We start from the raw sequence: 27,690 nt of genomic DNA, 5'->3' as shown, positions 1-27,690 counted from the left end.
GAGCTTCAAATAAACTTTAATACCAGTGAAAACGGATGGGATATTAAAACAGACCTTCCTCTGTACACCCTTCCCGCCAACAAGAGATTGACTGTACGTTCTATTCCCCCTCCCGTGGTTAAGGCGATCTAATCATCAGTTCCTCTGCTGAGCAAGACAATCCCATCCAGCAACACTCCTTTCATACTTCATGGGCATTGGCTGGGAAACGGGACATAGCCATAATACCTTCCTCCAGGACAAAGGTCCACAATCGAGGGGCTACAAAGTCTTCCCTCAATCCCACCCCCTTATCCACAGCACCCCAGAGCCATAACCATCTTCAGAAAATCAGAAATCCCCAACGTGACTTCCACAACACCCAGACTTCTTCCATCATTTAGGTGCAGGGATTGTGAGCGGTTGTGGGTCCAAGCCCGTGTTCAACAGATGTGTAGGCACAGAGGACACCCAAGAATCTCATCTAGAGAAGATTACCATTTGATTCAGCACCACATTTCCCACTTACCTCAGCCGAAGAGGGACCTCACTCCTCCCCCTCGTGGATCTGGGAAGAGGGGAATCTCCCAGAGTACAGAGGAGATCCAGAGCAGGGCACTCATGTTGCGTGTTCAGGGTGAAGCTCAGCAAATGCTCCGTCACCACGGATGTTAAGAAACCACCGCTTTTGCTGAAATGCTTCTGTCATTTAAGTGAAGGCACAGAAGCTCCCCTCCTGAACGAGAAGAGGAAGCTTAACTTCAGAGCTGCCAACGAGGGTAATCAGAGCCTCAGGCTTCAGGGCGACCCACCTCTCTGCTGGAAGGCCTGTCCTGACACCTGGGAATGACTGCAGGCCCAGGCTGGTGAAGAGATTCGTTGAGCGATCCCTAAAGCCAGCACCAGGTAACGTCAAGGGGTACGCAGTACCAAACCAATACTGGGTGGCCCAGTAAGAATGAAGAGGCAGCAAGTGAAACATGTTTCTGTGGGCGGGGGAGAGGAGGGGGAGAACAGGCTCTCCAGCTCTGCCTGGCTGCCGAAAAAGGTGATTCAGTCTACCCACCAGGAAAAGGCAGAAGTGAGAGACCCACATGTGAAATGGCCACGCTGTGTACCTGCGTCAAATGCAATGGGTGGTGTAGTGCGAAGACTGCTTCGGCGATTGCTCACACCTTTCCGGTGGACAGGGGAACAAGGGCTCGACAAGAAGTGAAAAAGCAGAACCGGTGTGTGTGTGTGTGTGTGGATGCGACAGACATTTGTGCGATGTTGTTCCTTCCAACATCCCGGCCCTAGTATTGACTGGTCACATGACAGAGGGAAGATGTCCAAACATGAAGGCTCTTGGTGAACCACTCTCGAGAAAGAGAGACAGGGAACCAGGCTACCCACAACCCCCCATTTCTATGGTCGCAACGCTACAGGAAAAGGGTCCCTCTCTCCCCCGCCCACCAGCTCCCACCTGGGAAAGAGCACCTAGGTTGCACCCCCAACACTACAGGTAGGAACAGAAGATTATTGCCTTAAAATGTAGCGCGTGTATTAAAAATTTCTCAAAGAGTTTCTGTGCATGGGCTTCCTTTCATTCAAGAAGGGGGGGTATTTTGTTCTCACAGGGTGGGGGAGTTCAAAGCCAGCTCCTGGGGGCAGCAGTCCAGCCCCTACAGCAGGGGGGTCAGAGTCAAAGGGGGGCCCCCCAGGAGGGGAAAGCGTCATTCATGCCTGCGCTTGGAGGGGGGCACTAGGTGAGTGGGCAGTTCGGCAGGCAGCTCGTGGCCCTCCAACTTGACCTTGATCAGGTGGTTGGCCAGGGCGAATTCCTCGTCGTCCAAGAGCCCGTCCCTGTCCACGTCGGCCAGCTTCCAGATCTTGCCCAGGACTGTGTTGGGCAGCTTGGATTTCACCATCTCCTTCTTGGCGCTGGCCCCCGTGATCTTGCCGTTGACGGGGGAGAGGGTGTAGAAGATCTCGTCGTACGTGGGTTTGTCCTTGCCCACCACCCACTCCACGTCATCGATGCCCTCGCCGGCACCCTCCCCATAGCCGTGGCCGAAGGGCCCGTTCATGGTGCCCTCGAAGGCCCCGCCCTTCACCACCTGCGTGGGCATCTGGGACTCCTCTTGCCGCACCATCACCATCAGCCGGGCGATGTCGTTGGCCAACATGTCGTCCACGGCATCCAGCAGTTTCTGCTTCAGCGGCTGGAATTTGCTGAAGTCCTGCGTCAACAATTGCTCCTGGGGAGAGAGAAGGGGGCCGTCAGCAGCTGTTCGGCAGGAATAAGGGGAAGTTAAGCCCAGGTTTTGAGCATCAACTGGCTGCCCTCCCTCGAGGAGCACCAAATTCAAGAGGTTCTCAACCGTTGCCTTCATCTGCCCCCTTTCCTTTGCAAGGAAGGGATCCCCCACAGATGCCTGACCACCCTTCTCAGGCTCATCCGCACCCCTGGAAAGGCTTCAGGGACTTCATAGGCAACTTCTGCAGAGCCATATTCGATATTGGAGGAGCTCGCTGGTTTGTCAGCATCTTGCCCCCGTCTATGCTGTTGCTTCATCCTTTCCCCAAGGGATAGCTGGATGAACCACTCTTTCCAAAATCCTCCTAAATCCTGCTTTCCCAGAGACCTGAATACGTTTGGCTTCAGTCCCCGAACAATCTTTGTAGTAGCCACACTGCAGGTTTTCCTGATCCAATACTCCTCCCAAACTAGGACATGAGGTTCCCACATGCGTTTGCCATCCAAAACTACTTCCACCCAAGTGTATCATACGAACACCCTGGGAACTCCCACCCACTTCTCCCCAAAGAAAAGAGACTCCAAGCTGACACCACCGCAGACCATGAAGTCCACTACACATTACAAGAGCTTCCAAGACTACGGGATCTTCTCTGGCTTGAGCCGTACCTGCATCTTCCGGAGGTTGGGGAAATCCCCCGGTGAGATCTGGTGCTCCCGCTCTATCTTCAGGTAGATCTCGCCCAGGTTGTTCACCAGCTCTTTCTTCTTGCTCTCCTTTCCAAAGACGTTGGGCATCTCTTTCTTCAAGGCGCTGATGATGTAAGCGTGGACCTGCCGGAAGAGCCAAGAGTGAAGTGCCTGAAACCTCTACCTTGACCGCCCAAAGAGGCTTGTTTGCTTCTGTACTTCAGGACCGTGAACCTCCCATACCAGATACTCTCAAGAGCTGGTCCAGTCTCTGGCAAAGCCAACCTGGCCTGGCCACTATATGCAAGAAGCAAAGACATACACAGGATCACTAAACTAGACTAAGGTTGAACCAATCCTCGTCTGCAACAAGGCTCTGCCCAGTGGCAAAATCATGCATGTAGTTTCTGAGCAGGGAAGCTGGAAGGAAAGGCCCACAAAAAGACCCAGATGTCTGGAGTTGGGAGTTGGGGGTTGCCACCAGGTCTGATGGTCAGATACAGGTGGTCCAAAGCCCTCAGAAAGAGGAAGACTTGCTTCTGCACAGAAGATCTCTACTTGCACAGAAAGCAAGAAGCCCCGGCATTAAAAGGGAATATCTACATGACACCGCCTTCATTCCAAGAGTTCCCAGGACGTTCCCTGTTAAGCCAGATTAAAAATAAACCTGCTAATCTAGCTCAAGAGGGAATCCACAAAGTGGCTACGGGGGATGGGGTTATCTGCATGGATACTCCTGTTGCCACTGGCTGAGGCAGAGCTAAACTCTGTTTTCAAAAGGACTCCCCTCCCTCTGATCCTGGTCAGGCCAAGCTGACTGTCATCTTACACAGTGTAAAAGGAAAGTGAGGGGGAGAGCTAGAAAGCACAAAATGTAGAATCATAGAGTTAAAAGAGACCACCAGGGCCATCAAAGTCCAACCCCCTGCCATGCAAGAACACACAACATATGTTCATCCAGCCTCTGTTTAAAAACCACCAAAGGAAGAGACTCCACCACACTCTGAGGCAGGGAATTCCACTGTTGAACAGCCCTTGCTGTCAGAAAGTTCTTCCTAATGTTTAGATGGAATCTCTTTTCCTGCACCTTGAATCCATTACTCCTTGTCCTAGTCTCTGAGGCAGCAGAAAACAAGTTTGCTCCCTCATGGCATCCCTTCAAATATAGTTGTCATGTCCCCCCTTAACCTTCACTTCTCCAGACTAAACATCCCCAGCTCCCTAAGTCTCTCCTCGTAGGGCATGGACACCAGACCTTTTTACCAGTTTGGTTGCCCTCCTAACCCATTCCATCTTATCAATATCCTTCTTAAATCGCGGTGCCCTCAACTGAACACACCTAAGACCTAAGTGGGCAGACAAGGCCAGTGTTGAGGACAGCCATGTTATGAAGATGCCAAGGATTTTTTTCAAAATGGCCAATGGGGCTCTAAAAAGCTGTTTGCACTTGCTTTCTCTGCCGTTAAGTAGAACACACCCACCCTCAGCAAGTGCATGGGGTCTTTCTGTTGATAGCAACACTTTCCTTTGGTACTCCTCAAGAAAAAGGCTAACAGGAAAGTGCTGTTAGCAGAACAAATCTATGGGATCAACCTATGCGCCAACTGTGGAACCAACACATTCCACTCAGCCAGCAGGAATGGGTGGGCTGGGGGTGTTCGCTAGGAGGGTCTGGAACACAGACATCACAGGGGCAAGCTTTTTGCTCTAATCAGCCACACTTTTGTCCTGACACATATAAATCCATGTTATGAAGTCACATGAATGTGTATGAAATACACAGTCATGTCGCAGCTGACTCTGGTATGATTTTTAAGGCAACAGATGAATAAATAGTTTGCCACTGCCTCCCTCTGCATTGTAACCCTTGGATGTCCTTGGTGGTCTCCCATCCAAGTACTAACCAGGGCCGACCCTGCTTAGCTTCCAAGATCCGATGAGATCAGGCTAGTCTGGGCCACTCAGGTCACAGCAATATGGAGGGATATTATTTCCTCCCGCCCAGCATCTGGCTTCGTGAGAGGTTACGTACCTTGGCAAGTCTGGCCCTCTTGATGAGGTCATTGAGCTTCCGCAAGGCGGCATTGCGGGGCAGGGACTGGATGTCCTTGAAGAGGTCCTGTTCCTCAGCCTCAAAAAGCTTCCGGTTGTCCGGGATGAGGAGCGGGTGGGACCAGAAGGACCCGATGTAGACCCGCACAACCTCCGGCGTGTTGATGATCTTGCCCAGGGACCACATGAGGGCGCCGTAGACCCTCATCAGCTGCTGCGTCTCGATCTGGTCCGCCTTGTTCAGGACCACCCGGATCTTGTCCTCGTGGTTCTTCAGGGCCTTGATCACCTCTGAGAACTCGTCCGAAATGTCCAGCTTGTGGGCATCGAAGAGCAAGATGATGCGGTCCACCCGCTCAGCAAACCACTCCAAGACCGCTGCAAAGTCGTAGCCTGTGGGAAAGAAAGGGGGTATTAGACCGGGCAAGCTAAGTGTGTGGCGTATTGCCTCCTTGTTTCAGCTGACCACGTAAAGCTCCAAATCAGGGTTCCTCAAAATGGCGCCCACAGGTACTTTCCTTGGTGAATGCTGAGCTTCTCGGAAAATGGGAAGGGGAACTGTAAGGCAGGGTTGGTTCTCTGATGCCCTTCTTTAGAAAAAGATCAATACGTCTGGTAAAGCTTTAAAAAGGGCTTGGACAGATTTATGGAGGAGAAGTCGATCTATGGCTACCAATCTTGATCCTCCTTGATCTCAGATTGCAAATGCCTTAGCAGACCAGGTGCTCGGGAGGAGCAGCAGCAGCAGCAGCAGGCCATTGCTTTCAGATCCTGCACGTGAGCTCCCAAAGGCACCTGGTGGGCCACTGCGAGTAGCAGAGTGCTGGACTAGATGGACTCTGGTCTGATCCAGCTGGCTCTTTCTTATGTTCTTAAACACTTGGGTACCCCTTAGTCAGCGTGTAGTTTCATCCCCGCTGCAGGCATCCCATCTTTCCTGGAAGTATGAGGAGGGAGGTGCCCTAAAACACGAAATACCTTCCTCCCAAATACCTGCAGGGTGGTGGAGGAGGATAGCGCCACCAAGTTGAAGCTGGCGTATGGCAACCCCATAAGGTTTTCAAGGCAAGAGATGTGTAGAAGTGGTTTTCCACTGTCTGCTTCCGTGCAGCAGCCCTGGACTTCCTTGGTGGTCTCCATTCCAAGGACTAACCAGGTCTGACCCTACTTAGCTTCTGAGGTCGGATGAGCTTAGGCTCACCTTGACCGGCCAGGCTAGGGTGCCTGCACGCTACACCACATTAACAGCCCTAGTTTTAAAAAATGGCTTTGGACTTCTGAGAGTTTCAGAGATGGGGTGGACCACCCCACTTCCTTAAAGAGTCAGTTCCATAGGATGGGAGGTGCAATAAAAGAGCATGGGCCCGGGGGTGGTGGTGGTGAACACCTAGTGGGCCACCTTAACCAGGTGAACAGCCAGCAAACGACAACCTGAAGGCCTCAACTGGCATACAGGGGAACTTGGGAAATGGTCCTTAGACTTTCAAAGGTTCAGATGCCCAACACAGCCATGGTTGCCCCCACCCAATCAAAAGCTTTGCTCGCTTCTCTAAAACGCGTAGCTACAGCAGCGAATTATTACAAAATGTCTCAAACAGGCAAAGAGGAATGGCATGATACCAGGAGCTATGCCTCAGAGGGTCCTCCGGATTGCTCTGTAGAAAAATCATTCTCTACCTCACCTCTCAAACCACGCTCTTCAGAGCCAAAAGTTCCATTAGACTCCCCAGAAAAAGAAAACATACTGGACCACATAAATATTCAGCAAAGCATACTTTAAAGGAGCTGATGGGGGGTGGGGGGAGCCTAACCTCAGGGGGCACAAAAAAAATCTTCTTGCCAACCCCTCTGCATAATTCCTTGAGAATTTAGCTTTACCCACGGGAAGTAAATTCCCTTCTCTTCAACTATGACCTCACTTCCTGAATTCTGGAAATTCCCTACAGCTGTCAGCATTAAAAAAAGGGCTCCCCCCTCCCCAAGTTTCAACTGAGTCGAGTGGCCCAGCACTGAAGCCCCACACACATGGGAACTTATGCCGGACGGGCAGCTTCCCCAAACTTTGCATTTACAAGACTAAACTTCCTTTTCTAATTCTGTGCAAACCATGCAATAGCAGGAAAAGGAAGAATTTTCAGGGGGATTTCAGTGCTCAGGCTAATTGCCCAGAACTGGGGGGGAAGGCGGGAGGTGGGGGGAAGAGACATTAGCTACTCACAAGTTTAAACCTGTGCATAAACCCCTCCCAATCCAGGAGAATCAGACTTCCCCAGCCCCAGGGCAAGTCTACGGGGCATGTCCTCCACAAAAGATACTTAAGAACATTTTCCTGCCATCTTGCTTAGGAGCCAGTTTTGTGGGCTGGGTTAACTGTTTTGAAAACCACCTCACCCCCACCCCCCACCCCCCAAGAGGCAGTCGTTTACACAAGCAGCTGGGGTTGTCAGTTCCAGGTTGGAAAATCCCTGGAGATTTTGGGGGGTAGAGCCTGAAGAAGGTGGGATCTGGGGAAGGGAGGGACTTCAATCAGGGATAACGTCGCAGAATCCAGCTTCCAAAGTGGCCATTTTTCTCCAGGTGAACTGATCTGTGTGCCTTGGAGATCAGCTGTAATAGCAGGAGATCTCCAGCCACTGCCAGGAAGTTTGGCATCCCTATTCACCAGCTTTCTGTTCTTCCAGCGAGCAGTCAATATGCAGTCTCTCCCCTACCCCTGGGCTTTGGCTTCCCTTATGCATAAATTCATGCTTTCCTCTGGTTGTCAAGTGCCCATCAGATGCCTACTCAAACATCCCTTGACCCAGCATTCTCTCCTCTCAGAGAGGTCCACAAGGATGTGAGTTGCAGTAAAGACTGGACCACAGGAAAGGCATGGAATGACTTGAGGAAGGTTCTGCACAGCAGTTTGGGTGGTTTGAGAAGTTGGATTTATATCCCCCCTTTCTCTCCTGTAAGGAGACTCAAACAGGCTTATAAACTCCTTCCCCCCCCCCACAACAAACACCCTGTGAGGTGGGTGGGGCTGAGAGAGCTCCGAAGAACTGTGACTAGCCCAAGGTCACCCAGCTGGCATGTGTTTGAGTGCCCAAGGTAATCTAGTTCACCAGATATGCTACACAGCTCAAGCGGCAAAACGGGGAATCAAACCTGGTTCTTCAGATTAGAGTACACCTGCTCTTAACCACTACACCACGCTGGCTTTAGACAAACAAAGGCCAGGTGGTGTCCCCACCTGAGCAAAGGCCTAGCTGCAAGTCAACGCAGCTTTAAGCCTCAATGTGTTGCCCATTGGTCCCACAATGGCACCAAGGTAGCTCCTGGGGTCTTGTGTAATGCCAAGAACCAGTCCTGGCTTTTCTGGATCTCACTGCAACAGCAGATGCTTCAGAAGACCTCATGGGGGATCAACATTCAACTTTATACCCATGGGGAGTGCCCATTCAAAAAATTATTTACCCTTTTTGTGCAAGGATGATTAGCTGGTAATCTCCCCATATGTATTGTTGAAGGCTTTCACGGCCGGAACCACTGGGGTGCTGTGTGGCCAGACTACTTCTATTCAGATGCCTCACCGATTGACCTTGCTATCTCTCTTGTTACTCACACGCTTCACTTCATTGTTACTCACTTGCCAGGCCACTCCTATTCAGATGCCCTCACCTATTGATCTTTACTCACAGGTATATATACTCCACTTGCTTTCCTTTCCAACTATCAGATCCTCTGAAGATGCCAGCCACAGATGCAGGCGAAACGTCAGGAGAGAATGCTGCTAGAACACAGCCATACAGCCCGGAAACCACACAACACCCCCATCTCTCCATATTTTGCCACCATGTCCCCATTCTCTGAGACCCAAAAATGCCTACAGGCGCAACAAGGCCGGAGCTCCTGGTTCTGTGTTTGTAGAAATACAGTAACTACTTGATAAACCGGTTCAGTGAGGTCAGCCATCTAAATGCTTTTGGCACTTCGAAGGACGGAACAACAGATGAGTTATTTTTTGCCAGCATTGCCTGGGGAGTGCGGAGGGGGTATATTTCTATCGCTAATCTAAGCTTGAGAGTTTCACATCCCTAAGCACCAGTCCTATGGCTCCAAGTGCCTGGATAGCAAAACACCCTTGATATTTCCAGCCCAGCTTGTCCAATTCTTCTGCATCCACAGAATTATATAGGATTTCTAATTGTGTGCTGACAAAGCCTGAAAGGGAACCTGGGCAAGAGTGCACGTGCTAAAAACCTGGGAACATCTCATTCCCCAAATACTGGTTATAGGGTTGTCAACCTCCAGTTGGCAGCTGGAGATCTACCACCATTACAACAATTTCTCCAGATATTTCCCAACCCAGAACTGGCAACCCTACGAATGGGTCGACTTGAAAACCTCTTTAAAAGCACCCATGTGCTACCTACTCCACCTGCCATTGCCCCACACCCCCCACACTGTCTTGCAGGTTTGGTATACTTCTGAGCAGCAGGAGTGACTTCAGTCCTATTCAGCATATTTTTTTAAAACCCGGTTTTCCTCCCCAGAGGGGGACCCAAAACTATTTGCTGAACACACACACACGCTTCACATAAAGCACAGTAGGCAAAGCAAAAAGTACAGAAAGCATTCTGGAATGGCCACCACCAGGTGTCCTTCAAGGCCATGGCTGTTCATAAGAACATAAGAACTAGCCTGCTGGATCAGACCAGAGTCCATCTAGTCCAGCACTCTGCTACTCGCAGTGGCCCACCAGGTGCCTTTGGGAGCTCACATGCAGGATGTGAAAGCAATGGCCTTCTGCTGCTGCTGCTCCTGAGCACCTGGTCTGCTAAGGCATTTGCAATCTCAGACCAAGGAGGATCAAGATTGGTAGCCATAGATCGACTTCTTCTCCATAAATCTGTCCAAGCCCTTTTTAAAGCTATCCAGGTTAGTGGCCATCACCACCTCCTGTGGCAGCATATTCCAAACACCAATCACACGTTGTGTGAAGAAGTGTTTCCTTTTATTAGTCCTTATTCTTCCCCCCAGCATTTTCAATGAATGCCCCCTGGTCCTAGTATTGTGAGAAAAGCCCCTCATCAAGAGCCTCTGGCCTCTTGCCCTTCAGCTTGTCCCCACAGGTACGCGCCACTGCCCTGAATACCTGCACCAGGAAGGAGAAAAATGCTCCGCCTAGATTTTAAAATGGAGTTCTTGCCCTAATACCAGGACACTCCTATAAGAGATGAGGCAGCGGCACGTCTTTGCTTTGCTCCCCAGGCTGAGAAAGAGTCCAGCGCTGAGGATGGTGAGAGAAGGGGACAGCCTCTCAGAAGGGTCCCACCTGCCCGGCTTTTCTGCTCAACAGGTTTCAGCCCCAGGATCCTCATTTCTTGTAGTCCCTTTCCATACAAACAGTAAGCCCTTGTCAAGGTGCACAGGGAGCTGCCTGTCCCACGAAGAGCTTCCACCACCAAGAGAAGGGGTAGGGACAGCTGAACACCTACAGAAATCTGAAACAAGGCACGTGTCACACTAAATGCAGAAAACGGCATTACTTAAGTAGAAAAGCAGATGAGCACATATACCTAACAGATAAGCACAATAAACAGGGGTATACGTCCACAGTGTTTATGTATGTGCACATGCAGTAGTAAATCTTGCCCGTTTTCAGGATGGCATGTGCAGAACAGTCTGCTCAGGTAAGCAGTCAAGGTACAGAATAGTAGCAGAGGCAGCCCTGCAGAGATGAATATCCAAGGTCGTGAAGGGGTCAGCCGGCATCTTGAGTTGAACCCAATGACTGACTGGCCGCCAAAAGAGTAACTGCAGGGCAGGTATCTCGAACACACTCCTCTGAGCTCCCAATAACAGAGCTGTGGTATTCATTCGTGTATGCATCCTCAGTTAGAGCTAGAGGGATGGTCTGGCTACTGCCCCCAAGCTTTCTGAGGGCCACAGTAATGGAAGCTGGAGATCCTCATGATGGACATACAGGCAAAGGAGTGCCTGGAGCTGCATCCTTCCCAGTGGCCTCGTCCATAGCAGGTAGGAACAGCCGAATGTCTTCTTTTTGTGCTCCTTATTTCAGAGACACACAGAACCAAAACAGCTTCCCCAAAAGAGCGGCTTTACTTCACAGCCGCAACAAAACTGGCCCGCCCAGATTAAAACCGGCCTTCGTATCTAAGCTATTGATGCTTTCTCTGACCAAGATTGCAATCCTTCACAAGCTTACTAGATGGGAAGGCCTGCTGAATTCTGTGAGGCGCTGCAGTGGGCGCAAGACCAGTTACAGATTGGAACGCAAATGATAAAGGAGCAGCCGAGGAAAGAGGCAGTGTTCTTCCTAGTGCAGGTGAACCTCAGGACACAGGACTGACACAAAACAAACCCCTGCATACAATCTCATCCCATATGTTTATTCATTTATCCCTTACTTCATTTACCCCTTACCATTCTCCCTAATGGGAACCCAAAACAACTTAGATAGCTCTCATCATTTTTTAGTCAATCTCTCCTAATTCCTTACCACAGCCTCCTAGAATCATAGAGTTGGAAGAGACTCCAAGGGCCATCAAGTCCAACCCCCTGCAATGCAGGAACACCCAATCAAAGCACTCCCGACATATCTTCATCCAGCCTCTGTTTAAAAACCTCCAAAGGAGACTCCACCACACTCTTGAGGAAGTGAACTCCACTGTCAAACAGCCCAGACAGTCAGAAAGTTCTTAATGTTTAGGTGGAATCTCTTTTCCGGCACCTTGAATCCATTACTCCGTGTCCTAGTCCATGTCCTGCACCTTGAATCCATTACTCCGTGTCCGTGTCCTTTTCCTGCACCTTGAATCCATTACTCCATGTCCAGCAGAAAACAAGTTTGCTCCCTCTTTGACATGGCATCCCTTCAAATATTTAAATATAGCTATCATGTTCCCCCCCTTAACCTTCGCTTCCCTAGACTAAACATCCACAGCTCCCTAAGTCTCTCCTCTTTACACAGTCTTTGGATAATTAAAAGTCTTCCCTTTTTATTTATGACCATTTTTATCTTACCATTTCACCCAATTAGGCATCTTGACTCAATTAAAGCAAACAAAAAGTTGGCTGGATCCAAACCGTTGTGCCTGTTTGCCCATACACACACTCCCCATTTCAACTTTTATTTTCCCCATCTCTCAAACAGCAAAACATACACATGCCCTTAGGTGGCACAGGGTGAAGCAGTTGGCCATTCTCTTAAGTGGTGCTGGAAACTGGCATCGAGTGGCTGCCAACTTACAGCAATCGAAGAGGGTTTTCAAGGCAAGAGACCATCAGAGGTCATTTGCTATTGTATGCCTCCCAGAGCAAGCCTGCACTTCCCATCCAACTATTAACAAGAGCCAACCGTGCTCAGCTTCCAAGATCTGATGAGATCAGACCAGCCTGGGACATCCAGCTCAAGGCTCTCTCAAGTACTTGGAACATTTTCAGTTTTGCTCATGGAAAACGAAGGCATTTAGGCTTTAATTCTATAAATACGCCGACAGAACAAATTTACATGCCAAGTGAGCAATGATGAGGTCGGCATATTTTTCAAATATACATTTTTCTATTTAAATATGACTAATCTGGTCCACAACATACTACTGCAATTGGTGGCTTCAGCATTAAGAGGTTTAACTACATCCGAGTGAGCTGCTGGTCTTGAAACTGTGCAAGACTGTTTGTCCAAATACGTGGCTTACTGCAAAAGTTGTCCTCCACTTCCGGTTTTTATTTCTTTCTCTACATGCCCTAAGGTGGCACAGGGGGAAGTCTGCAGTTCTCTTTTCCTATAACTGGGTATAATCACAATTTGGCGTGCTAAAAAGATAAGAAATGTACCAACTGCATAAGGAACTTGCTAGACATTAACCAAGCTATAAATTATGAATTCTATACTTTTGAAAGCATGGAAATAAGATTTAGTAAAGTTACAAGTGTAGATATGTTTCAATTTCTCCCTAAGCGCCTTCCCTAGAAAACCCTAAGAAGGCGTAGTGGTTAAGAGCAGGTGTACTCTAGTCTGGAAGAACTGGGTTTGATTCCCCGCTCTGCCGCTTGAGCTGTGGAGGCTTATCTGCGGAACTCAGATTAGCCTGTGCACTCCCACACATGCCAGCTGGGTGACCTTGGGCTACTCACAGTTCTTTGGAACTCTCTCAGCCCCACCTACCTCACAGGGTGTTTGTTGTGGGGGGGGGGAGGAAAAGGAGATTGTAAGCCCCTTTGAGTCTCCTTACAGGAGAGAAGGGGGGGTATAAATCCAACTCTTCTTCTTCTTTCACGGCTTACCCCTTTCGGGGGTGAGGCGGCTTATAAATCACATAATTAATAAATAAATAAACAAACAAACAAACAAACAAACAAACAAGTAAATTTTACTTCTCTAGTTGGACTTCCCAGGGATTCCCACAGTGGGGTTTGGTCCAGTCTTCAAGAAATAGAGCACCGGCTTCCTACTCCTTCTGCTGGATACCTGGCCTGGACCATTCCAGACTCAAGAAACAATCCAAACCATCCTCCTGCATTGGAATAGATCCATGCAAACCAACTCTGGTCAGCATCTGCTCAGTCCAAGGAAGATAAGATGCACCTGCCTTTGGTGACCATCCACAGATAACAAAGCTACCCAGGTTAGATCTCCAAGAGCAAGCAAGGGATGTTTGGGGATGTTCCTCATTCATGGCTTCAACAAAGCTCCCAGAATCCTCATTCACGGTTATTCGGAACGAAAATGGGAAGGAACAGTTTTCGCAGAAGGTATTATTTGAGCTATAGGGGATCCCAGCTATAGGGGCAGGAGAGGACAAATGGCTGGAGGGTTCAGGGTTTCTGAAAGAGCAGAAATCTTGGGCAGAGGAAGTGCAGAGGGTTTTTTTACTCTATGTGAAGAAGAAAACAGATTACAGGCTATTAGGAGACTAACAGCACAGTAGAACTAAAACTTCAATAGTCAGATGTAAAAGCTGATAACGCTGCATTTCATCTTCCTAAAACAACAATATGCACACCCTTGCCTTTCTCGCAGGCTCTGAACTTTAAACGCACCACATGGCTCCCATCACCTATTTTTACCCCTTTCCGAGCTCTCAGAATAATACAAATCTGCTGACCATCGAGGAAGGGAAGAGAAAGAGAAACGAGACTCTTGCCAGGTCTGCCTCCTGCTGCAACCTCTTCCTTCGGGAAGTTAAGATCTGGCACGGAGGGGGGGAGGAAAGAACTGTACTCAAAGTCTACAGCTAATCGGCAAGCAGGTGCCTGGCCAGCAACAGCTAACCTCCCGAACCCAAGAAACATCGACCTATGTACTGTCAGAACCCCTTCCCAACAGTTCAACCTTTGATTTCTTGCGCTCTGACAAACTATCTCTTAAGACAGACAGAGCTCTACTGAATTTAACCACATGCATTGGAGAAGGAAGGAAAAAGGGGGGTGCAGAAAGCTGCCCACATACGGCCCCACGTTCCACCTAGTCTAGTACTGTTTGTTCCAACAAGTGGTTGCTCTGAAGGGCTTTTTAAAACTGGAGATACATATGGGATCAAATCCAGAGGTCTTAACATAAACAATAATATGTGCTCCTAGAAACGAACACCAAGCCCTTGCCAAGATGCTAAGTTAGGTCCACTCGGGAGAAGGAGATCAGGGGCCACAAAAGCCTATGTTCCATTCTAATGTTGCCGATCCAGAGAACAACCACAAATGGAGCCCTTCGGCCACCCAACCATACATATCAGGGTGGCAAAAAAGGGAATCAGCTGCCCAGCCCTTTCCACACCCAAGTTTGCTGCAGTTGCGTCAGCGAAGCAGGGATTCCAAGAGAACAACGAATCTGGCATCCATGTGGATTAAAATGCGGAGAATGCGGGTGTGGGCCAGGCACCGATGGTACTGGGGGCTTTTTAAAGACTCTGGTGAACAAACATGCCTGGTTTAACGGGGGTGGGAGAGAGGAGTTGTGGCTGACTGCTCAAAGGAGAACTTCTCCTCGGGCAACTTACAGGGAGTTCAGAGTGGAGCTGCTGACGGGCCTGAGGTCACCGTGGGGCACAGCTTTCCCACAGGCAGAGGGGGAGAGAAGAGATAGCAAAAAAAAAAAAAACCCTTAGCCCCACCTAGTTCCTCATGCATCTACACCCACAGTATCAAGCAATGCCAGAGCAGGCTAGGCCTGCAAGCCCTCTGCTTCCAGAGGCTACTAAGATGGGGTTTGGGCTCTCCACCACAGAAGCCTTGGCCCATATCCAAGGCTGCAATTTAACTCAGCGATGAGGAAAACACACCAAGAGGCACAAAGTTTCTCACGCTGCCGAGGCTGAGCCAGGCTTGAAAGCTACTGAGAAGGCAGGCTGCAATGATGGGAACCGACTGAACTCCCCAGGGACGGGGCTGAAGGCAAGACCCGGCAGCCGGATCCCCCACCTGTTCATCTGTGACTCCAGCAGCTCCTCCAGGGAACGTAAAAGCCAGAGGCTCTGCTGGGCAGTCCGCAGTGTGACAGAACCAGGTGGCCTAGAAACAACACTTCTGAAGCCCCACTGACACCCCAGCTCCCTCTCAGCTGAACGTGGCTGCCCTCTCAACGTTTGCAACATGGACGCCCTGTTGTTTTCGGGCTGGTTTTTGAACGGGGAATATGTTCCAAGTTGGGTGCACACATCTGGTTTCCTGTCAGCGACCTAGTGACTCGCAGCAGAGGCTTTTCTCCAAGCCAAGAGGAAACACCACAGTCCCTCCCTTTCAGCGCAGGGGAAATCTGGCTTTTCCAGTGGCTGCCTTTAAGTGCGGTCCCTTCCTCCAAAAGTATGGAATTGGGCTCGGTTTAAACGTGCCCCTGGCAGAGCAGAAACTCTTCCCTTTGGGGTTCTGCACTCGTGAGGCATCTTGTTTAAATTGGGACTCGCAGTGTATGTGGCTGCTTTGCATGGGTAGCAAAGGCCTGGTTTAAATGACAGCTTTGCCGGTGCAAAGACTCAAAGGGGGGGAGGGGGGAATTCTGCCTCATGAGCAACATGTTTAAATCAAGCCTCCAACAGGCACAGGGCTAGGATTTCCTGCCTCTTGTGGATTCCCTGAATCCTCCCCAGGTAGGACAGAAGTTTCCCTGCTGGCTGCTGAACAGCTTCCTGGTCTCTCTGGCCGATGTATGGAAAAAAACAAAGCTCTGCGTTCTGAACAATAGTCGTGGGGAGCCCCAGCAGAACGGGGCTTCCTGTGACTCAATTCGCTCCACTGTGAAAAACCACACAAAAATGTGTACAGCCCGGGCAGCCTGACAGTTAAGCAACAAGGCGCTATGCTGGGCACTGCACATTCTTTCCAAGATGCTGAGATAAGGAACACAAAGGTGTGGCCCGAAAGGTGGGGATGGATGCCAAAGGCTCCCAAACCTCCAGCAACAGGGCTCAGGCAGCAACAACCATTCCCTGCATGAGAAGTTTCAGGTGGGTAGCCAGGTTGGTCTGCAGGAGGACAGTATAAATCAAGTCCTGCATCTTAAAGAGCGATAAGATTTCCAGCTTTCAAAAAAGCCCCCAAAATGCCAACAAAAATCAGTGCATTCTAGATCAAATCAAGCCTGACCTGTCCCTAGAAGCTAAAATGGTTATGAGAAGACAAGAGTAACTGGAAAAGATAATAATGCTAGGAAAATCTGAAGGCAGAAGAAAAAGAAGACCCAACACGAGATGGTTTAACTCTATAAAGGATGCCATGACCCTCAGTTTGCAAGACTTGAACAAGACAGTCAACAGTAGGATGCTCTGGAGAATGTTGATTCATAGGATCGCCAGAAGTTGGAAGCAATTTGATGGCACTTTCATGAGTTAAAGTTCCCTTTGTCAGGTGCTAGTACAACCTGCACTTGGGAATCTTTGAATCTTGGAAATCCTTGGGGTTTAAGGAGCTACTGGACTCAAATTGTGCTCTTCTGCATGAACACGATTCTTAGAAAGGACAAGTCTACTAAATATACGCTCCAGCCACCAGTCTCTGCATGTCCAATTCCTCCTTCTCAGGAAACAGCTATTTCAGCAGTCCTGGGGACAGGTGCTTTGGACTTTTTCTTATCTCACCCAGTGGAGCAAAAAGGACTTTCACGGCTGCACTCCAACGCAGTTAGCCTTAGCAATCAATAGGTGGACACACCTTACGAGACAAATGTATTAACTGATGTAAGCTTTCACAAGCCAAAGAAATTCAAAGATAAGCCTATCCTGTAGCTGCCCTTTTCTATCCTGACATCCAGGCCCTGGCAGCCTGTAGTTTTCTACTTTATGCACCATTGCAGGTGTGGGGATGAACTGCTAAGAGCCTAAAGTAACCCAACTGCGCCACTATTATTGCCTGGACAATCCCCAACCCCCCCCCCCCCCACCTTACTCACCTTCTGTTATTTACATAAATTGTAGAAAGATCAACTTTTCACTTCCGCAAAGCCGCAGGTAGAGTCGGCAGTGATCCAGGCCACTGAAGACCCAAAACATTTTGACACAACTAATTCTGGCTCCTGAAATTACACTAACTGAATTGCCAGTTCTGCCGAGAATTTTTGTACTGCCCTTTCTCCAAGAAACTCAAGGTAGAATACACAGTTTCACTTGTCCTTTTACAGTACCCGTAACACAAGCCTGCAAGGTAGGCTAAGCTCAGAGAGCAACTGGACGAAGGTCACCCGGCCGAGCTTTGCGATCAAACAGAAATCTGAACTCACGTCACAACCGTATCAGTGCAGAACTCCACCCAGTCACCACCACACTGGTTCTCAAGTCTATCATGAAACGTGTTCTCTTTTTAAAAATGAAAGCCAAGGCTTGTGATAACACAATCCTAGTTCCACATTTTTTTGTGTGTGATTTCCTGACCTTGCAGGGAATTCTACAGACACTGTCCCGATTGTTCTCTGCAGTGCCCAGCCTTGCCGCTGGCGTAAATCACATGCAACAGAATGAGACACCATGCAGCAGCTGACCCAAGAAAGAACAAACCACAACCCAGCATAATTGAGATCCACAGTGGGTTTAGAAGGGAACAGAACCTCCCAATCAAGATCCTTTGAATCCAACCATGACGCCAGGAGCGGAATCCAACTTGAAGCCTACCTTGACGCATAGAGATTGCCTATGACAGGGGCCCTGTGAGCAGCTACTATTGCAGGGGACAAAAGGCATTCTAAGCAGAGCTGCACTAACTTGCATGCAGCTCTTCATGAGTTTGCCATAAGCTGCCTGGGAGTGGGAAGTTTTATTTTGAACACACCCAACATTGTTTTGGAAATGGTCAGGCTTGAGTTTGAAAGCGCAGAAAACCTCGGTCGGGTTTAGAAATTGGGAAACACAACAGGAACCAGTTTCTAACGGCGCGATGCTTTCGCCAGAGGAGGGCAAGGCTGTACACGCTCAGCAGCTGTTGGCTTTTAAAAGAAAGGGCTGAGTCAAGAGTTGTGAGTACGGAATTCCATGCCTCTGTGGCCCAAACATGTGTGCAGAATTTATGCCCCAGATCCAACCTCCAGCACATTTCTGCTGGGAAGATCAACGTTACAGCCTATACTAGCATCCTTCAATGAGGGAAACGCCTTCTCTTCCCCTCCCTACAACAGACACCTTGTTAGGTAGGCGGGGCTGAGAGAGTCCTGAGAGAACTGTAGCTAGCCCAAGGTCACCCAGCAGGCTTCATGTGTAGGAGCGGGAAAACAAATCCAGTTCATCAGAGTCCGCTACTCCCATGGAGGAGTGAGGGATCAAACCTGGTTGTCCAGAATAGAGTTCACCGTTCTCAACCACTATGCCACACTTGAATCAAGGGATCTCCAGTCAGAGGCAGTAAATCAATCGGTGCCAGAAAGAAACATCAAGAAAAGGAGGCCCAGGCTTCCATGCCCTCTTTGTTGGCCATCCGGAGGAACTGGCTGGCCACTATGTGAGATGAGAGTCTGGACTAATTAGATCCCTGCTCTGATCCAGTAGGGTTCTTCTTATGTTCTCTTTAATTATGCTACTGGTTCCTCTGGACTGGTATCAGCCTTGTTGGGGGGGAGGGGGGTCTCTGTGCTGCTCCATCAATGAGGATAAATGAATGAATGAATGAATGAATGAATGAATGAATGAATGAATGAATGAGGTACCCGCCTACCCTAGAAAGACAGAGCCGTGACCTGAAATTTGCACTCTGCCCTTGCGACACCTTGTTCCTGCAGAAATCTGGGAGTGGAACTGGCCACTCCTGCAATCCCCCTTTAGAAGCAGACCATAAACCAAATGAACAGCCCAGCAACACTCTGACAACACCCAAGCAGGGAGAATCGCTGTATTGAGACGACTGACGAAGGGCCACATCCGGCTTTCTCACTTGCTGGGGTCAAGCGGTGCCTTATCGGCAAGCAGCAGTTTCCTGCTAGCAGCCTAGCGGGGAGAGAGAGAAGCAGGGGAGGGTAGGATTTTGGAACTGCCGGCAACATAGTCACTCCAAAAAAGAATTTCCCTCCATCCCACCACCCCACATACAGGACACTAACATAGTGATTGAGGCACAGGAAGACCTGATGCCTCTTCCACATCTCATCTTCAGGCAAGACCCTCCCCTTAGAATACAACTGTGTCAAATAAACTTTTTTAAGAAGAAAGGGGGGGTGCAGAGGCACTAGGCAGAACTGGGCACGTCCCAAGGTGCCGACAGGAACAGGAAGAAGAGAAAGGAGAAGACAGCCAGCCTCTCAAGGGCAAGGACCTTGCTATTTTTAGCTCACCATCGGGAACAGAAGAAAAGTTTCACTATCGGCCCAGCAGGAGACACCACCGTCTTCTGTCCCAGATCCAAGAAATGAAAGGCAGCAACCCCAAGCATCCAAAAAGCTCTTCCCTCCTGGCACTGGAGTCTGTGGCAGTTGTGAAAAACAGAACTAGGGGCCAAGAGTGCTAGCCACAGAGTTCCCCAGTTTTATGCCTGGAAACTTCAGCCCATCTGGGAAGGTGAGGTGAGTTTCCTCCATGGAGGCGAGATCACGGCCAAAGAGAGCAGGCTTATGCCAGAGGCTCAGAGCAGTGGCTATTCCCTGCCACTCCCAGGAAAAAGAACGCTAGAACCTTGCACAAAGCACAGAGCCAGACTGCTCTGACAAGATAATACACCTGGCTACACAACACCATTGCCCACAGGGATTAGAATGAGAATCATGATAATTGCTCAGCCAGCCCTCATCCTTACAAACACTGAAGACCCCACCCCTTTACAAGTTCTTTACCTCTGCTTATCCGCTGCTTCTCACCAGAGAGGATTCCCGGGGTGTCGATGATGCTGATGCTGTCCAGAACAGGATTTGGTAGCTGGGCGCACATGAACCTGAAAGCAGGAGGAGAGAGAGTTGGAAATCAACCACTGCTTGCTGGGGCTTGGGCCAAAATACAGTCACCAAAGACCCTCACAGCCAGCCAGACGACCTATGCCATTGCAACCCACCTCTACACTCTGCTTTCTGGGAAAATAAATCTCAGTGCGACAAGTTGTTGGCCAGGACAGATACTGCTCCCATGCTGTGCAGAGTCCAGCATATAGATCGTGCCAAACTGCAGAATCCTAGTGTGAAGATTTTGGCTTTTCACCCTAGGAAGAGCGGGTTGGGGCTTTTCTGCTCCAGGGTGACCTCTACTTCTCCCTACACCATACTCCTTAAGAAATACTAGGCTCCTGTACAGATTTTTATCCTTTCCCTGCGATTTGTTCTTTTTTTGACTTTTCAGATTTTCAGTTCCAGGTGCCCAATGTGGTTCTGTTTCAATGTCTACTGTGTAACCGTTCTCAAGGCCCTCTTATAACTTCTAGCCTCCAGTGGGAAGACAGCTTTAGGAATGGCGCATGAGCCAGCGAACCAGCACTCAGCACAAATGGACGAGAGGTGCCGGCTCTCTCTCAACAGTCAAACGCAGCTGACTTCTCCTGGAAGAGGAGAATGCTCTTGGGTTCCATTCAGTTTGGGAAGTTTGGACCTCTGCCCAAAAGGGAAACACAGATCCACACAGCACCGCTCATCCCTGGAGCCACCACATTTATTTACAAGGAATAAATTATTCTCTTCTCCTCATGTAAGCCATCAAGAAAACAAGGGGGTCATCCTAAGTTCACATGCACACTAATTTTTCAAAATTGGATTTGTACAACTTTCTCTCCTGTAAGGCGTCTCAAAGCAGCTTACAAACATGGAATTTCATGTTTCTGTGTGTGTGCGCGCGAGCAGAATACAATGCTCCAGATCCAATCTCCAATACAGTTCTGGTGGGAAGATCAGCACTACAGCCCATACTAGCATCCTTCAATGAGGGAGAAAGTAACATACCGTGTTTCCCCGAAAATAAGACAGTGTCTTATATTAATTTTTGCTCCCAAAGATGTGCTATGTCTTATTTTCAGGGGATGTCTTATTTTTCCACTCCACAGCTGCATGCTCTGGTGTTCTGTTTGACGGGCATGCTTCCAAACAAAAACTTTGCTACGTCTTACTTTCAGGGGATGCTTTATATTTAGCACTTCAGCAAAACCTCTACTACGACTCAATTTCAGGGGATGTCTTATTTTCGGGGAAACAGGGTACCTGTGTATTTTTGTATAAAAGGTTCATCAGTGGCTCCAAGAAGAGTTTGGATTTATACTCCACTTTTCTCTACCGGACAGAGTCTCAAAGTGGCTTACAAACTCCTGTTCCTCTCCCCAAAACAGAGACCTTGTGAGGTTAGTGGGTCTGAGAGAACTATGACTAGCCTAAGGTCACCCAACAGGCTTCATGTGTAACGGCAGGGAAATAAACCCAGTTCACCAGATATGAGTCTGCGGAAGAGTGGGGAACCAAACCTAGTTCTCCAGATTAGAGTCCTCCACTCTTGACCACTACACCACACTGGGAGCATCTTCCTTACAAGTGTGGAGGGGTGGAGTCAACCATGCTCCAACTAATCCACATTAAGCAAGGTTCCTTGTAAGCTGTGCAATAACACTGCTGTGCAGGCACCATACAGATGAGGCGGCCACCAGCAGGGGGAGCTCTAAGAGGTGGCTCACTTCCTTACCGAAGTTCCCTACTGTGGTCAGAGGGACTACTGCCCTTAAGAGACTTTTCCACCCATGTACAGGGACCAAATTTGGAGATAAATTCAGAGGAAGGTTTCAAAAAAGCTGAGCCCAAAGGAAAGATGGTTATATTTTAATAAATAAATATACTTTACTCCATGGAGTGGTATGCCAAAGGTAGGATCCATCACATCATGCATTTCTGCCTCCCTAGTGATAGGCCAAAAGCCACTTAGACGCTAGGTGTCCCCTGCCCCCACATCCGAGTTGGAACAGCTGGGCTCCAATCCCCACTCCGCCATGGAAGCTCACAGGGTAACCTCAGGCCAATTACAATCTCTCAGCCTAAGCTATCTCGCAGGGCTGTCAGGGAGATAAGAAAGGGGGAGGAGAGAATGTGATAAGCTGCTTTTGGTTCCCGTGAGGAAGAAAAGCGTAGTAAAAATAAAGAAAAAAAATAAGTGCACGCAGCCAGTGGTGGGATTCAGCCGGTTCGCACCACTTCGTCAGAACTGGTTGTTAAAATGGTGCTTGTAAACCACCAGTTGTTAAATGATTTGAATCCCACCACCGGAACCGGTTGTTAAATGATTTGAATCCCACCACTGCATGCAGCCCATGCTCTTTAACAGGAATGCAAGAGCAGCAACAGCTTGAAGGAAGAATGGGCACAACTCCCCTTCAACAAGAGGAACATGGGGGCCTGCTGCACTTATTTCTTTGAGAGGGGGTGTCCACTTTACATTGTTTAGGGAAAAGTCAGTGTCATCTTCCCTTTGAATCATCAGAGGAGATCCCCTTGCAGGACAGGGAAGAACGAATGCTGCTTAATATCCACATGAAGCTACTAGAAGAGGTCTTCAGGACGTCTGGGCTGCAATGCCACCAACATGCAGATGACACCCAGCTCTACCTTCCTTTCCACCTAATTCCAGGGGTGTTGTTAATATTCTGACCCAGCGCTTGGAGTCAGCAATGGGCTGGATGAAGAAACTAAATCCTGAGAAGACAGAGATTCTCCAGGTTAATAGAAAAGCAGGCTGGAGAATTGATCACTCCTGCCTCGGATGGGGTTTTACACCCCCCTGAAAAGCTGTGTTTGCTGCTACTTGGCAAAGCAGTCACCTTAGAAAACCAGATGGCCGAGGTGGTCTGGAGTGCTTTTATCCAGCTTTGGCTGGTGCGTCAACCGCACCAGTTCCTAATTTAATCAGACCTAGTTAGTCACAGTGTTCCTTTACTTAGTTATATCTAGATTCAACTACTGGAATGCGCTCTACTTGGGGCTTCTCTTGAAGAGCATTCCAAAGCTGCAGCTAGACCACTGGGCAGCATCAGTTTCCAGAACTATACTCCCCAATACTGTAGCAATTACACTGGTTATTGATCTGCTCTCAAGACCAATTGAAGTGCTGGTTTTATTCTTTAAAGCTCTATGTGGCTTGGGACTTGAGTATCTGGAGGAGTGTCGCCTCCCACACTTTCCAGCTAGAGAATTAAAATCTCAGAGAAAAGCCTAGTCCGGCTGGCACACAAGACAGGACCTTTTTGGCAACAGCCCCAAGCTTATGGAACAAACTCTTTAGAGAATGTGCCTGGACGCTCCTTACTGCTGATCTTCAGAAGCAGTCAAAAGTTTTATTTAGGACTCTGATTGAATTTTTTCACTGGCAGGCCTAATAGGTTTCAAAAAGTTGATGTTCATGGAATTTTATAACTGATGTTTGTATTATGTGTGGGTTTTTTAAAATTATGCTTTATTTTATTTATTGTAAGCTGTCTTGAGTTCCACAAGGGAGAAAGGCGGCTAATATAAGTTTTAAGCAAATAAAAATGTGCTCCCGCCTATAAAAGTCCTACATGGAACAGCACCACATGGGAAAGCACCAGCTTCTGCAGGAACCCAATACCAGCAGACTGACACTGTTGCTTTGGCCCGGCACATAACAGGAAAATAAAAAAAACCCAACCTTCCCCAGCTTGACTTCTCAGCTGGAATTCCTTCCTACTTCGACTGCTTGGCCCAGGAGACTGCAGACAAGCATTCTTTTGAGTAAAGTTGCTCAACTGTCTCCTTTCAACATCAGGGTACTCATTACAGGACTGGGCAGCAGTCTCAACAAGTATGGCACAGGTTACAATAACACAACAGTTCTCTTGTGGGAATCCCTCTGGAGATTATAAGATGAGCGGTGTCTACGGTGTCCCTCCCCCATCCATGAACACAGTGGACCAACAAAGAGGATTATGGGTAGGCCAAGAGGACACCTTATTTACATTGCTGGGCAGTGCTGAAATTAAGGAGAGACAGTTATGAACTGTCCCCCTTACAAGGTTTGAGGCACACATTCCAGTGAAGCGAGCATTACAAAGCTACCTGTAGATAGTACAACAGACAACCCAGCGTGAAACCAACACAGCTTGTTTTCCGAGCACATTCCCCACAGAATCAGGGTACTCAGATCTTGATCCTGCCCCAGAGGGCAACGAAGTTCTGTACGATCTCCTAATAAGACACAGAACTGATAAAAACCCTCCACCTTTTCAAACTTCAGGAGGTAAAGCACACCTTACAGACACGTATCGGAAAACATTCAAATTTCTGAAATAGTGGCCAGCAAGGGAAACCTGACCGACAGCAAATCTGCTGCCCCAAACCCCAATAAGTGCCTCAGATAAAACTCTCCCTTTGGCAAAGGTTCTTCTCATTCTGAAGGGAGGATTTTAACTGGATGAGCCAAGAACTGGAAATCAGGTGCTTTGGGGGCAGATAACACCTTGAAGAGGGCAGGGCTAGGGCTGAGAGGGAGACTCTGTGCCAACTAATTCATTTCATGCTAGGCAAAAATCTGCACACATTAACTCCCTGGTTCAAGAGTTCAGGTCTGAGAATTTAAATGGGGAGAGAACACCAAAGGAGGCAGTTAATTGCTTGTGGGGCCACAGTGTGAGCTGAGAAGCCGCCTGGGGCATCACCCCCACCCTGACAGAGCTGATCCTCTGCCACATGAAGGAGTGGGGCACGCGTGGGCACTAAAGAAACGGCCCAAGAGGTTCTAATGTCTGAGGCCATAAATCCATCTGGCCCCATAGCAAGGCCATAAACTGAGAAGTGCACCCCAAAGGGCTCTGCCATCCCTCCAGCCTCTACCCATTCTTTTTGGAACTTCTCACTGGGAGAGGAGAGCAAAAGCAGAGCTTTTGCAGGCTGCGAGCCAAATCTCCACGCCCCTTTCCAACCAGGCAGCAAGCTGGGCTTTCGAGACAAAGCTTCTCTCCATGGGTGGATTCTGCTCGCACTCCTCAGCTAGGGAACAGCAGGCACAAAGCTGCCAGGGTTACAAGTAGACAGCTTCAAGAGCCTTTCACATGGGGAGAGGTTACACTCTTCCTGACACCCCGGTCCATTTAAGCGCCCTTCTGCCCAGGCAGCACAACAATTCCTGTCTCATGGGTGTGTGTGGCTTAGTGGGGAGACACAGCGGTTTGGTTGTTTTTTTGTCTCCCTCTTGTGCATTTCACAGCATCACAAAAAGCAAGGAAGTTCCAGGAGTGTGCAAAGGAAAAGCCACCGCGAACAGGAATCAAGGGGGCAGCATATTTATAATGCAGCAGACCAGTTAAAGCTGGGTTCCCACGGTCACTGAAGCGACCACCAGCCTTGGTTGGGCAAAAATGCGCTGAGAAGCACCCTCAGTTTGGGACAAGGGAGGCAGAGCTCAAAACGGGTTGTCGCTGCAGTTCGTGAGCGGGGCAAAGACTGGGCGGGGCCCGTGGATTCCAGAGAACTTTTTTGCAACAACCTCCCTCTGGGACGCAATTGCAAAAGCGTTCCCCTGAGTTCATGACGCTCGCAGGATGCCCTGGCAGTAAGGGGGAAGATGACCCACGCCTAAGAAAGAATCTGAGAACTAGATGCAAGCGACCATTAGCGAGGCACTGCAGAAGAGCACCCCAAACGCCCCATCTCCCCCCCCCCCGCGGCAACGCAATGTTACTTCTCCTAGAAATGAATTTACAGCCCTCTCCCAACTCCACCAATACGCTACAGTTTCAGCACTAGTTCTCAGCGAGATGATCCACCCGAGATCAATGCAGAGCGCGGCTCTCCGAGACCTCAAAAGTATTCCCTGCACGAAGAAAGCTAAGCTCTACGCGCGGGGCGCACGTCGCGCGGAGAAGCCCCGCCGCCGCGTCCTACCTGTTCAGAAAAGCGTTGCCGAAGGCGTTGAGCTTGCGGAAGGGTCGCCGCGGGTCGACGACGAGCGCGTTGCCCGGGATGACACCCTCGGTCTCCCCTCCCATGACGGCGATGAAGGAGTCGGTGGTCGGCTCGGGCCCGATGCGCATGCCGGGGAAATCCTGCTCCAGCAGGTGCCGGATGAAGGTGGTCTTGCCGGTGCTGTACTGGCCCACCAGCAGCACCATGGGCTTGTTTTCCCAGTCGGCGGGCTCCAGCGCCGGCGAGTGGAAGTCGTGGAAGCGGTAGTACTCCTCCAGCGGCAGCAGCTTGCCCGAGTACAGCTGCTTCAGCCCTTCCGAGACGGTGCGGAACAACTCGGGCTCCTTGCGCCGGCGGGCGTCGCGGCTCACCCAACTGAACATGCTGGCGCCCAGGCCCACTGCCCGCGAGCGCCGGGGGTGGGGAAAAAGGGAGCGTTATAGGCGGGGAGCGGCCCCGGGTTCAACAGCGCTACAAGCGGGGAATCGCACAAGGACAAAGGCACGCCCGCGCCGGCCACAGCGCAATGCACCGCAGACGCCACGCGCCCGCCTCGGACTCTTTATAAAATCTCCGCCGGTCGACATCGCCCCCTCGCTGCTGATTGGCCTCCGCTCTGCCGAACCCGCCCCCTATCGGTCGCCTCTCCCCGCCCCCTACTCTTTTCCCGGCAGCCATGACAGTTAGCGAGGCACTAGAGCGCAGTGATCACGTCACGCGTCTTGCCAATCAACGGGGCTGTGCAAAATAGGCGCGATCTTGAATAAGACCATGAAACTTTCGTTCATTGTCTGCATTCTGTTCGAATGGGACCGTGTGGGGTTAAGCCCCAAACTGCTCTGTAACACTGAAATGCTTAATTTTCTAGCCCTGGACGTTATTTTGAGGCGTTATCTCAGCCTTGAAAACTAATAAGGGCATGTTTATTTTTTAGATAATGATTCCCCAGCCCAATGGGGTCTCAGTAGCTTACTGTTTTGTTTCCCTTGCTCCATTTCACTACTATGTGGAATAGGTTAGGATGAATGTGATTGGCTCAACGTCAACCAGCAAGCTTATGTAGCAGCTGTGGGATCGGAATCCGAGACTCCCAGATCGTAGTTCAGAACTCTACCCACTTTGTCATGATGGGTCTCTGAACATAGGTCCGATGTTTTCCCTTCTCTCAGCCAGACTACTGGGGAGCCACAGCCTAGTTTCTGTAGATATATATCTTCCAAGTTGGTATGGGGTTCTTGCCAGCATTTGGCAAAAGAAGTGACCCCTCGCCCACCTGTCCTATAGGAGACACCTCGCCAATGCCTTGCCCACATTGGATGTTTCCGATTTCATGCACATTAAACTTGTAGAGCGCCAGCATGGTGCAGTGAACTGGCTGGGTCTCTGAAACCCACCTTGGAATCCCCACTTTGCCCTCAAAACTCACTGGTTGAGCCTGGGCCAGTCA

At 49.6% G+C, this 27,690-nt stretch overlaps 1 protein-coding gene across 1 annotated transcript; it reads right to left on the bottom strand.

Moving 5' to 3' along the window:
- EHD1 (EH domain containing 1) lies at nt 1-26,803 on the bottom strand. Its single transcript, XM_048514285.1, has 5 exons — nt 26,223-26,803; nt 20,205-20,302; nt 4,941-5,353; nt 2,888-3,052; nt 1-2,219 (listed from the first exon to the last, which is right to left on the bottom strand). The coding sequence occupies exons 1-5, from the start codon at nt 26,624-26,626 to the stop codon at nt 1,695-1,697; spliced, it is 1,605 nt and encodes a 534-aa protein (XP_048370242.1). The 5' UTR covers nt 26,627-26,803; the 3' UTR covers nt 1-1,694.
- Nucleotides 26,804-27,690: the final 887 nt, after the last annotated feature.

Source organism: Sphaerodactylus townsendi, linkage group LG01 (assembly GCF_021028975.2).
Source record: "Sphaerodactylus townsendi isolate TG3544 linkage group LG01, MPM_Stown_v2.3, whole genome shotgun sequence".
NCBI classification, from domain to species: domain Eukaryota; kingdom Metazoa; phylum Chordata; class Lepidosauria; order Squamata; family Sphaerodactylidae; genus Sphaerodactylus; species Sphaerodactylus townsendi.
The sequence above is the reverse complement of the archived record's forward strand: the minus strand, read 5'-3'. Positions and strand labels throughout refer to the sequence as shown.